This window comes from Nipponia nippon, unplaced genomic scaffold (genome assembly GCF_047370975.1).
Source record: "Nipponia nippon isolate SJK-2023a ecotype South Korea unplaced genomic scaffold, ASM4737097v1 scaffold_1, whole genome shotgun sequence".
In the NCBI taxonomy this organism is placed as follows: domain Eukaryota; kingdom Metazoa; phylum Chordata; class Aves; order Pelecaniformes; family Threskiornithidae; genus Nipponia; species Nipponia nippon.
Window position 1 is genome coordinate 82,479,285 of NW_028262290.1, and position 13,196 is coordinate 82,492,480.

General features: G+C 46.2%; 1 protein-coding gene across 1 annotated transcript in view; it reads right to left on the bottom strand.

Moving 5' to 3' along the window:
- The window catches only part of MYO10 (myosin X), a 173,475-nt gene extending 161,148 nt beyond the window's left edge, over positions 1 to 12,327 (bottom strand). The window contains exon 1 of the mRNA XM_087761123.1: positions 12,006 to 12,327. Coding sequence (XP_087617249.1) covers positions 12,006 to 12,026 — 21 coding nt within the window. The 5' untranslated portion in view covers positions 12,027 to 12,327. The remainder of the gene's footprint in view (positions 1 to 12,005) is intronic.
- Between the last annotated feature and the right edge of the window lie 869 nt (positions 12,328 to 13,196).

Genomic DNA, 13,196 nt, shown 5'->3' on the forward strand with positions numbered 1-13,196 from the left:
GTACAAGGTATTATTTTTCCCCCACCCCTCTCCTCTTCCTTGGTAATAGGGAAAGGAAGCAACAGCACACAGCATTGCAGCTGGACTACAATAAAATATCAGCAAGCTAAATAAATATACACACCCACAAAAGAAGCAGCAATTTATACAGCCATAGTTTTGAGCTTATTGACATAGCCTTTTCTTTTTTAAAGCACATACAAAGAGCATCCTAGCTTCCAGGTGGTCTCAGACCCTTCCACAGGTGAAGATGTAAAGAGCGAACTCCCCAATGGTCCTAAGCACAGGCTACCTCCAGCAGCCTCAGGTAACGCTCTCGCCATGTGACAGAGATCTCTCGAAACTTCTCCCTCTTCTAACAAAGATTGGATAAAAACCCAGCTCTTTCCTGAAGAGCAAGTGGTAGCACCATGACTGCTCTTCTGGAGAGAAAGAGCCACTCGCTGATTACTAGTTACTCTGGTACAACATCTGGAACACAATCAGGGGAAAAGATGATCACATGACAACAAAAAGTAGGAATTTCAGTGTCAATAAAACTAAAAAGGGCAAATTTTACTACAATAATATTGCCACCAACAGAGCAGTACTAACAAATGCCAAAGTCCTATTTTTTAAGACATATATTACTGCAGCTTTCTCGAGAATAACCCCACATTTCTCCAATTAGCCTATGTGAAACTCTCCAGAAGCACGTCATTGCTCAATACTGCCAAAAAAAAGATTTAAAAAGACAACTCTAAAAATCAAGACTTTCCAAAATGCTGGCATTTATAATACCAGAGACCCAACCAGAAAAAATACACTCAAAACCTACAGCTAGGAAAACTCCAGCTGGCCTCAGGACAGCAGCAGCAGATTATTCTCTGACTTTGATAGGAATTGCAAAGCCAAAAAAAGCTTAATTTATGCATTTTGAAGCAGTAGCTATCAGATATCATTATCCCGTCCAACAAGGAGACCCCTTTGAGAAGCCGTCCTGCTAAAGCATCTGCTCTTGCGCAGAGCCTGACGCCAGCTCCTCTCCTCTGCTCTGCTTCCCCAGGAGCACCTCGGGCAATCCCCGCAGCAGCGTGACCCATCATCTGCTGCTGCAGGTGTCCAGACCTTTGCCGCCTTGAGCCCTTCTTGCCCCTTCAATTTAGCCACTGATTAACATGCACCAACTCTTCTTTCCTAATGAGAGACGACTCCTGTCTGTATGCGGAGCGGTAGGCACATCCCTGTGCTCTGGGACAGCCACAGCTCATGCTGCTTACCAAAAACTCTGATGCCTTCCAGCAGAAAAAACAAAAATCCCAGGAAAACAGCAAAGCTTTTGTGTCCTCTCTGACTGCATAAAGTGACTGTGCACTTTTCAAATCAAGTATTTGCAAGCAATATAAAGGAGTGTTTCTGTAAGCAGCACGCAAGTTCAAGAAATCAGAATTCAGGATTACAGCCTGTATTCGCCTGGCTCCAGAAGCACCTGGAACACAGGAAATGCTGAATCGCTATCCGAAGGAAAAGGATCCCACAGCTCAATGTTTTCCCTTTGCGCTCAGTAAGGACTGCTAAGAACAAGCCACTGACAAAGGACCACTGGACTCTCATAAGAAAATGCACAGATTTGGATACCACCTTTGGTCCTCCACCAGCTACTGATAGCATCTCCACCTTAACTTCACGGTACGAAAGCATCCTACTGTCAAAGGTGTAACTATACAGTAAAAGTTTAACACAAGTATTTCATTATATCACAATTATGTTTATTCATAGGCTTCCATACAAAAACCCCAGGGAGTTTACTACTGCACCAGGACTGTAGTCATTTAAGGTACTGAATCACCAAAGCAAAACGATGTCAGAAATGGTGCAACAGAAACACAGGAATTGGGAGCGGAGACTCTCAAAACTAACACAAAACAGAAAATCACCCTTTTGCTGCAAGCGCTGTGCAACTTTACGCCAAAATCCCATCTGCCATCTGTTAAAACTCTGATTTGGTGCGCAAAATATTAGAAATGTAATTGCAGGAGGGGGAAAAAGGGGCTGCTGTGCAAATTATATTTTCCAGCTCAGATTTTCTGAGTTTATTTATTCCTTGAAATAGCTTATCAAGTATCACACGGCAGAATCCAACTCTTGGAGTTTCAACAACAAAGAGCTGGCTTCATGGGACGCTCCTCCTGGTACAGGGTCTGAAAAGCAGCAGGAAATGCCACCCTCCAAAGCCCTGCTGTAAATGCCGCTCTCATTTTTGTCTAGGGAATATACTAACTGATTGCACACACCAAACAAACCTATCCATCGTACCCATCGCCAGAAAGCTGTAATGAGGAGATAAACCCTAATCACAAAACCACAGTCTATATTTACTAAGGGGAAGAGATCCAAGAAGACAACCAACAAAGCAAGAAGTCTGACCTACAGAATCAGCATCTACTCCTTGTCCCGATGTGAACTCCGGCGTCCTGCCAACCTGGCTCCTTTCTGAAGCAAATAAAAATATACCCTAACCAAGACACACAGTTGGGTTTTGACCCACTAAAATGGTCAAACAGAAATGATCTCCACTGCTTCTGTGAACTAGACGGGTACATTAAACAAAAGGATTTGACTTTTCCTCAGGATAAACAACTTCATAAGAAAAACAATCCTATTCTCTTAAATATATTTAACTTCATCTGAGTAAACATTCTAATGGCACGCTAAACAACAGCAACTAAAATAGGACCAAATAATCCATTTCCGTTAACACTGTAAACATCAATACTTTTTCAAAACAAGGAATAAACTTCTCTTATCTCCTGTCCCCAAAACCAGAGCTAGTTTGGTGGAATGCAAAGGGGAAGCGTGAGAATCTTTCCAGAGAAATCCTGCATTTCTGTTTGCAAGGTTGGGAAGAAGGACAATACAGGCATGCAGTGCACAACGTCAAAGCCATGCAAGACTTTGCCAGTCGCACCACCTTCACAATCCAGCATCTTTTCAAGAACTACAGAAATGTTTTCTCCAGATGCTGGAAAATTCATCTAAATGAGTTTTCTAAAGCCTTTTGAAGGTTTGTAAGAGAAAGAGGCAGAAAGAGGGCCAAAAGGTTTAAGGTGTTAACTTTGATGATGACTTTCAGAAATACACAGCTTTGTAATTCCAGCTGGAGTTAATGGCAGCTAGCCCTCATCAATCACGTTAGCCTCAGGTCTCTACCCAAGGTTATGCTACAGGCACCAAACTCAATCCTGACTAAGACTGTGATGGCAGGCTTGGGCAGCAGGGTGTCATTCTGCCGGCATAACGGCGTCAAGTAGTTAAGAACATAAAAAACAACCCAAAAACCCTGTAACGCCTACTCCAGTACAGAGGCAGACATGCCGCAAGAAAAAGCCCTTGGGTAAAGTTGCTCAGGGTGGGAATGTAGCTATGCCCCCAGAGGAAAAAGCAACAACCAAACATTTTCCTCTGCTAAGGTGTCCTTATAGCACCTCCTGCAAGGACATTCTCCAAAACAAAACAAAGACAGCCTCCTATTAACACACTCTCATATCACTGGCCTATAATAAAGGATTATGAATAGTTTCCCAAGAATATATAGGAAGAGGCAACACTAACACATCAAAGTGCACTTAGCCTTTTATTTCCTGAGTTCTCCAAGACAACCGTTCACCCTGAACGTGCCATCAGCCCGGATCACCTGTGAAGGCACAGCTTAGCTCCTGAAGTCTGCTGCTGAGCTCCCCTCTCTTCCTTCCTCTTTCCCTCATTTGGAACAAAACAAAACCAACCCCCAAATAATTTCACAGAAAGATTTAACCCATCTAAGAGGTGGGTTAAAGAGAATATTGATTTCTTCAGTATTCACCTTTGCTTAATATTCACTCAAAAATGCCTAGCGAGGCTTGCCACAAGATGAAAATTACATACCTTCAAAGAAAAGAAAGTCTGATACCATAAACCAGATGAAATGCCCCACTGAAGTAATTTAAGAATTTGCTAAAATGTATTAACATACAAATACTGGAACCCTATTCAACTCTGAAGTCTGATAGGCCACTAGATGGTACAGGAGACTGATAAAGTCTATCCTCCAGGATGTTTTCCTTCAGCATGCCATTAATCCTAGGAGTAAAAGGTATTACACTGACTCCCACATTTAGGCCCTGCTCCAGTGTACTTATATTTACCCACTGGGGGCAGGGCCACTGAGACACATAAGAAATCCAGCTTAGGATGTATTGGATCTGAATTTTCACTGCAAGTTCAGAAAACCAGTAGCAACCAGTACCTTTCCCTTTTGAAGACTTCCTTCCATACAAAAGCGTAAAGTTTTCCTCAAAGCCTCAAAAGGGCTGGAGTGTTCTTTGGTTTTTTTCCAGTTACTGACTGTGGCTGCTCCTTCTTAGTGAAAAATAACTAAGCACAATTGCTCACTAGGAAAAATTACAAGATCTCATATAGAAACTGTGTGTTAAACCCCTATAAGGAAGAGTTTATGCAAAATGGAGATGTTAAATTTGGTCACGAAAACCAAACACATACCAATTCCTGCCATGTTTCAAATCTGATCCAAAGTCACATCTGTTCCTAGTAAAGTATTCGACAAGGAAAAACATGTATTATCAAGTTCCTCCAACATCATTCATGTTTGAGATTTCAATAAAACAACCCAACCCTCTAAATTTTCTGCCAAATAAAAAGGCTTTTACAGGCTAGGCTGAAAAACAGTTACTTGGCCACAGTGGCCTTCCCCAGTCAGTCACTGGTTTGCAGTGGGAAAGTGTCCAGCCAGTCACAGGGTCCATGGAACAACAACACCACAACACCTTGCAGAGCCACTGCCAGACACCCCCTGACCCAGCTGTATGCTGGCTGTCCAGCTGAGGACATCAAGAACAAGCATAACCAATATTTGGACCTGCCTGAGATGGCAGTCTTGATCACTGACTTTGCAGAAATGAGTCTAGAAGTGGACAGTACGTTCTCCCCCAACGTCCTCCTACTTCTTACAGGTATGTTTAGAAATACTAGTAATCTGTACTCATTCCTTCCATCCTAATGACCCTTTCCCAGTATAGTTTTCCAATATAATGCTCATGTTTTCCATGTAACAAAGCGTTAATTTCTTCTTCAGCATGGATATAGTTTACTTCACAAGGCAGATCTGGAGGACAGTTAACATCAACTCCCATTCTGCATCCAAACTTTGAGAAGCCCTATCTTTAAAAAAATTGAGTTTTTGAGTTACTTAATGGACTTCTAACCAAAAGAATAATCCACTTAACCTTTCTTAATCAGGGAATTGTCCAAAACAAAGTTGCATTACAGTAAATATGACCAATGGATGATACTCAAATTTCAGGCATACATAGGACATCTTAGAAAATCCTAAATAAGTTTTTAAAAAAAAAAAAAAAACACCGTGCAAAATTTGTACCAATAATACCTGAACAACAGTCATTTGCCTGTAACTGTTGCCCCAACAGCTAGCCATCCTCCTTCATGTCTCACTTGCGGTTTAAAATGTCTCATAATGACAAATAACAGGAAGATCAAGAGAAATGAGAATGCTTAAGTCATGACCCTCTCATACAAGCCTGAAATTGTAATCAATCCAGCAAGTTCTGAGGTCACATCCCAAAACTTGTAAAGTAGCCACAATCAGAGACTTAAGGCTGGTAATTCTTTTTTTTGCCCCTCAGCAAAAGTCTTAATTCAGTGACTTTTCACCTCCTGCCCTTCTACCAGGGCTCCACCCAAAACTACATTCCTGCCTTCAGACCACAGCTGGGGACTGTGATTCACTAAGGAAAAATACTGGCCCTGCAGCCGAAAAGGTTGGTGAGATCAAACTACCCAGAGGACACGCTTCCCTCCAGAAGTGCAGGGAGCAGCATGCATAGTGCTGCTGGCCTGCGACCGGCACACATTCACCACGCCGGGCGTGCAAGGGATGGAGCTGCTGCTCCTGCCCCTCGCAGGAGACTGCAGCATCTTCCGCTGGGGCTTCATCCACCCAAGCGATGCAAAAAGACATTTCTTTTGCGATAATTTTTTTTTTTTTGAAGTTACATCAATATTCACTGACCATATTAAAAGGAAAAAGAAAAAAGCAGGCATGCTATTCACTTGCTAGTGGTTAGGTCTGCATTTGTTCTGTGCAGAGTGACACTATATAAACACACACCCCCATGCACCCAGAGCCAAGGACGTACCAATTCTCCTTGAGCTATCTTCTAAAGCCAAAAAACAGATTCAGGAGACTATATTGGTCTTACCAAGCTGAAGCCCAAGATTCAGCTAAAATCACTACAGAGCAAGCTCAATGTGGTAAAACCAAGCCAGCCGGCTGTGTAATTATTGAATGGGGGTCCCAAACTTCTCCTTCCATCTTTTGCGGCACCCTGGGGCAACCAGAGCACTGAAAGATTGCAGGGTTTCTCGGTTTACTCATGGGACCAGCCCACTAAACTCTCCAGGCGACACAGAAAGCTCAAGCTCCCCTTCCTTTCGCCTTCCCTCTCTCCCACAGAATCATGGAAAAAATTGTGGAGCTTTTCTGATAAAAGCCTGTGCCACTTGGCTTCAAAAATAAGTTGGGACTGGCCGTGCTTTCAAACACAATTCCCTTTTACCAGGCAGCAGGCTGTGCAACAGCTCCAAAACCAAAAAAGAGCCAGAGAGGTTCACAACCTTCAACATCACCTATACACAGGGCTCACCAAATGAAAATACGTATAAAGAAGAAAGTCTAGTTAGAGCAAAATAGCTTACACACAAAGCGCTGACACAAACACAGGACTAGAGAAAAGGCAAAAAATAAAAATGTAACTATTTCAGTGAGGTGTCACCAGAAGGTAAAAAAAAAAAAAAAAAAAACAACCAAAAAAACCCAAAAAAACCCCAAGACTCAGAAACAGCCAAGACTTTTGTAACGGTGGGGGTTTCACAGCTCTCCTGGAGCTGGAGTCTGACTGAACATACCTAAAAACCTACGAGCAGGCCCTGCACAATGTAGAGCCTCTATTGCTAATTTCAGTAGTTATGTGTTTTGCAGCTTTAAGGGAATTCTTGTGTCATTTTACAATATTCGTGGTGCCAGCAGGGCTGCTAGGCTCCAGCCCAGTGACGATGGCTACGCTCCAGTTGCGCAAATCTATGTTATGAAAGGCACACGTGAAGTATGTGTAGTAGGCAGTTATGACAATGTGCTACCGATGAGCTGAACACGATTTCCCGACTCACAGAAACAAACCTACAAAAACTTTCTTTTCTTTCCGACTCGGTAAGGTAGTCCTGAGTCCCCCTTGAAATGTTTTCCACTCAAAACATAATGCTCTCTAATTAACCTAAAAATAACTGTTGACAAAACAACCATCAGCTTTTAAAAAGCCTAAATACGAGAAGTAGTCACAGCTCAGAAACTTCGGAAAACGCAGCCAGTGTCAACAGCCAAAAGAGGCACCGTTCCTTCTTGGCGTGACTTGGGCACTCAGAAGTCCTCCAGAAATGTAACCTTTATGCCACCGCTTATGGGATGATGGTTTTGCCCCACTGGTCTGAACTGCAGCTTTGCTGGTGTAAGCTACATCAGTATCACAAGCTGGAACATAAAAACCCATACTTGTGCTATCAATAAAACACTTTTAACATAAACCGGGAGACGTCCGAGATTGTCGTAAACACGTAAGCTATGCTGCGCAGCACAACCAGAACCCTGAGTATCGAAGCCAAAATTTATTAGCATCACTAGATTTTCACTTTAAGAGCAGAAACTTGGCAGTGCCAAGGTCATCTGGCTGCAGGGCATGCCGAACACCTCGAAGGTCTCTATGAATGACCCTGCACTGGGAGGCAGTGCTCTTCCAAATGCAGCAGCACAGGAACACCCAGGAAAAGTTTGCTGCAAGCTGCGTATCCAAAATAAGAGCTTCCAGGCTCAGCAGATACCACCTCTGAAGCTAAGCTCAAAGCCTCAGAATTAATTTTGGCCCCATAGCCTTCCCACAGAAGGAGGTTCAACACTTGCTCCTTCAGGACACATGCTGGGAGCCCTGCCTTAAAATAGAGTACACAAGCAAATATGTTCAACTGTGGAAAGCAGAAATTATGGAAACCATCCTGAACTCTAGGTACCAGCAGTACTATTATAAATAAAAGCACGATGGACACAGAGTATCTGCTGTGCCTCAGAGGAGGCTACCCCGCAGCTCCCGGTAAGCCTCTGTGCAATGTGAGAAAAACATCAGCAGGACCTCCATGATGATGATCATGCTTTTAATAACCTCTCCTTCAACATCACCTACCCAGACATGCTAGACAGAAGGCAGGAGACAGAGTTTTCTTCCCCCTTCTCTTCCAATTGTGGAAATTAAGGGTGGAAAAAAAAATCCTTTATCTTTTAAGCTTAGCAGCAACTAAATGCAGCCAATCTCTGAAGCCACCGCTGTGCACACTGTGCTGCAAGCTCCCCAGGAGCTGAGCACCAGCTCAGAGGGCAGGTTTGGACAAGATGACCTCCACAAGTCCCCCCCCCCAGCCTCAAGCACTCTCTGACCTCAGCTGGGCCAGCAACTGCCACACTTCTCCGGTGACAAGGACAGCGACCATGGTTCAGTGCAACACACCGCATATATTGGGCAAAGTGACTCCCCGTGTAAGAGGAGGAAAATGAACTTGACTTCTGCACCTACTTCCCCTGCTGCTCTGGTAAGCACTGCTTGGGAGCTTCAGCTAAAGAGGCAGTTTGAGCTTCCCTCTCCTGCCTTTTTTGTGCCAAATTTCCTTGTGTTCCTTCTCATCTTGAGATGACTCTTCTCCTTCCCTCATGGCATACATTCCCTTTTAGCAGGGATGCATTCTCACTGGAAAAAAAAGAAGTTTAACCTCAGCCACCACAAAGAGACTGCTCCCTTGCGAGCACCCTAGCTGCTGGTAACACATATGGGAACGATTTTTTCAGGCTGTTTTGAGCAACACAGCCAAATGGCTCTATTGCACACATCCATACTTTTAATTCTGATTAGGGATCTCCGGGATTTCTACAGGTTTTAACACTTTATATATGAAAATATGACTATGTAAATATACTGAAAAAGTTACGATTCCACCACTGACCTTCCTTCAAACACCAAAAGGTAGCACAGATCAATCAACAGCCTGAAATAGTTTTAAAAAGCCTCAGAAAACACTTCACTTCTGTATTTCGAATGCAACTTCGTAATCACTTTAATATCTCAAAAAAAAAAAAAAAAATAAAAAGGCATTTTGGGGAGTAAGTTCCAGGGCTGACCCTTCTAGCCTAATTCTTTACTCAGAGCAATTCTTTTTTAATTGGCCAAGTTAGAAAACTGGGACAGAGATGAAAATCGAGGCTCCTCTGGAGACAGGTACAACCACTTGTTGTCCTAGAAGAATAAAAGCTAAGAATACTAAGAAATAGTAAAGGAAGGAAACTGGGCAGCAAGATGGAGAAGTCAAAAAGCTGCTAAGTCTCAGATGACAGCAATGTCAGCTGATCGGCGGGAGCTTGGCATTATCCCACATCACATTTAACATGGCAAGTCCCAACAGGACTCTGCAATGCGTGCGTTCCTGCACTCCAGGAGTATCTTCCCCAGTTGCCTCATTTTGTTCCAGTGAGCATTGTCCTATACCTAGAGCAGGTTACAATCAGCATCGAGCTATGGAAAGGTATGGGATAAATAGTAATGCAGGTTTGGTCTTTTTTTTTTTTTTCCTCCTATAAACCTTTTAGTTGTACAGTATTTTTCTGCAACAGCCAGATTGAAGACACCCTTGCCTCCAGCGCAGTGAACAGGGGTTTCTTGGTAATGCTGAGGAACGACCCCTGTGAAGTGCCAGTATATACCCTTCTCCCCTACCAGCTTTTCTCCCAAAACATAATTATATCAGTGGACTTACATCGCTGACAAACGAGAGCAGAGCAGACCAGGCTTTTTACCTGTGCCTTTCATCCAGCTTCCTCTTCCTTCCACACACTACAACTTATTTTAACGAGAACAATAATTCTCTCAGATAAGTCAGCAAATATTTTCATAAAGAGCAGCTGCAGGATGTCTGCCTCGCACAAATTAAATTAGCCAGCTAGTGGCTCAATCCAGTGCCTTCAACAAACGTTTTTCTGTGCTAGCTAGGTCAGGCCCAGTGCATTTCTGCTATTGTGCCTTATGCTCCCTATATGCCATTTACATATGCTCCGGTGTGAGGAAAGGAAAATGTTTATACTTATGGGTGGGACTTTGGATGCAGATTAAAGTCAAGGTGCTGTACTTACTGATCTTTTAAAGTAATATCAACATGTTGAAAGGGAATAGGAGTTCTTAAGAAAGATCAAAGTCTGCATGCAGCAACCACAAATCAACATAAATACATGCTGAAATACTAACACAGGCTGGCAAAATTTACTTGGTTTTTCCCTGGGGCAAGTAATTTTGGTTAATAGGGGAGTCAAGACCATTAACTCTCTTCTTCACCTTTATGTAGGGCACGCTACAATACTTTGTGTCAGAGCGAATGACTCTTCGGATTAATTTTGCAAGGCTAGGCTAATACTACCATATTGCTCATGGCTTGCAAGCTTTTGAAAGGCAAGGGCTACATCCTCTACAAGGGAGAAAAAAAAAAAAAAAAAAAGAAAACCAATATTACTACTTAACTCAGACTTTTTGAAAGTTAATCCTGTGTTTCTTCCTTCTTATTGCACTTGACAGAACCTTTGTTGTCTGACAAATGAAAAGCTAACAAGCAGTAAGGTGTATGACCTTCTTTTATTTGACTAATTATTACTCCGGCAAACAGATCACCTATTTTTCTTGTGGAAGCATCAAAAGCAGCACCGAGAACATGAGGAAAGCTATTTCATGAGGGCAAAGGACGGTTTTGCAACTTAATCACAGTCCTATAAAACAGATGTCTGGCCTGTATTTACAACCCTGACAGTGCAACTGCTTCAGCGTGATTAAAGCACTCGTGCAGTCAGTCACCAGAAGTCGCAACCCAGACACAAGCTTTGCCAGCGATCTACAAGCACAACACACGCAGAGAAGTCGCTGCATTAATACCAGACACCTTATGTTCCTAAGGCCGTGTCAACACTAGGTGGGCTGAACCGATTTGGTAAAATACTGTTGTATAACGTTCAGCTAACTTAGCCCAGGAGAGGACCCAAGTTTTGATTTTTAGAATATACCCTGAATAAGTAGCAAAGTGTCTTTGCTTTGGTTTCCTCACCTAACATGATGAAGTTGTCAAGATCCACAAGATAGCGGTAAGGCTCAAACCACCTTCAAGACTTAAGCCTCATTACTTTGCATTTTGTATCGGAAGATTTTTGTCTACACTTAATAGCATGCACTTAATAAACAGACCTTAAAAAAAGGCTGCTTAACAACAGCCCTGCTTCTGAAACCTCCATCGTTTGAAGCCTCAGACGCCCACGCGAGGTGGAAGAAGCCAGCTCCCCGGGTTTGGGTCTCACGCAGGGAACCCCTGCGGAGGGAGCTCCCCGCTCCCCCCGAGACCCAGTTGCAGAGGCAGGAGGGAGGGCAGGGACCGGCACCAGCCCCGCCGGAGCCCAGGGCAGCCTCCTTCCCGCGGGGCTGCTGGCCGCCGGCACCCCCGGGAGCTGCCGCCGGCGGGGGCCGCGGCGGGCAAAGCCGCGGCACCGGCGCCTCCAGCCCCTGCCCGCTCCAGCGCGCCCAGCGCCTCCCCGGCGGAGAGCCGGCGGCAGCCCTCCGCTCCCGCTCGCCGGCCTCCGGTTCCGCCCCCGCGCACAGCCCAAAACGCTGAATAATTCGGGGGGGCGCCGCTCGCCCCCGCCCGCTCACGAAGCCCCGACCCCCGAGGGGCTGCTCCTGCAGACCCCCGGCAAGCCGAGGCGCTCGGACACGCACACACCCCCCGGCCACTTTTCGGGAGCCGCCTGCTGCCGGCGCCTGCCCCACAAAGCCACCCCAGGCTGGCGGAGGAGGAAGGGGGGGAGGAAGGTCCCGCCGGCCCGCGCTCACCTCCGCCAAGAAGTTGTCCATGGTGGCCCCTGGGCCCGCCCGCGGGTGCGCAGCGCCGGGCTCCAACCGCGCACCATGTGCCTGTGCCGCCGCTGCCGCCCGGCCCGGCCCGGCCCGGCTCGGCCCCACCGAGCCGCCTCAGCCGCCGCGCCGCTCCATCGCGCCCCAGCGCCGGCACCAGCCCGCAGCCTTTGTCCGCCCGCCCCCTCAGCGCCGCTCGCCCGGGCGGTCCCGGCAGCGCATAGCCGCCGCTGGGAGCCGGGGGAGGGGGTAAGGAGGAGGCGGAGGAGGAGGAAGAAGGCTCTCGCCGCCGCCCGCTCCTGCCCGGGGCCGCCCCGTCCCGTCCCGGCGGGGCAGGGGCAGGGGCAGGGGCAGGGGCAGGGGCGGAGCCGCTCCCGGCGCCGCGCTCAGCCGCGCCCCCGCCCCGCCCCGCCCGGAGCGCGGCAGCGACCCCCGGGCGCCCGGTCCCGTCCGTCCCGTCCCGGGCCCTGCGCCGGGGCGGCGGGGGCAGGGAAAGCCGCCTCCGAGCTGGGGTTCGGAGGAGCGCGGGCGCTGGGGAGAAGGGGGAGGCCGGGCGCCGGTCCGAGGGCGTGCGCCGCTCCCCTGTGCGGCCGCGCAAAGCCGTGCAAAGCACCGCCATCCAGCAAAAGTCACCGACGAAGTTACATGACCTTTAAAGAATATATACCTGCAGGCTTCCGTTGCGCACAACAAGCTCTTATTTAAGTTTGTGGCAGGTTTGTGTACGGGCTCTTGTCAGCCGCACCTATATTCCTCTGCTAAATACGCACTGCAACAGCCATTACTTCGCATTAAGAGAACAGTGCCGATGAAAACATCCTGCGGGCCACCTCTCTAGGGATGCACTGTGCTTCGTCCAGCAGCTGACTCTATAGCTTTTTCAGTTCTTTACATTTCCACAAAGCAGATATACAAAGTATTCATTTGTTTGGAAACAGTTCTTGTTCATCATTTTACACTCTCGCCCTATGGTAAGTAACAGCAGAAGAAACACAGTAACGAGAATCAAATCTTGCAGGTATATTTTATTAAAGTGGGCCTATGTCATTCATACTGCAGGAAGAGCTGTACTAAAAAATAAGTTACAGACATAAGGAAAGTGAATGTAGTATTCAGTCTTGTGTTCTCAGGCAGAACCCTAAAATTGCTTTGGGAGCTTTAGCACGTGAG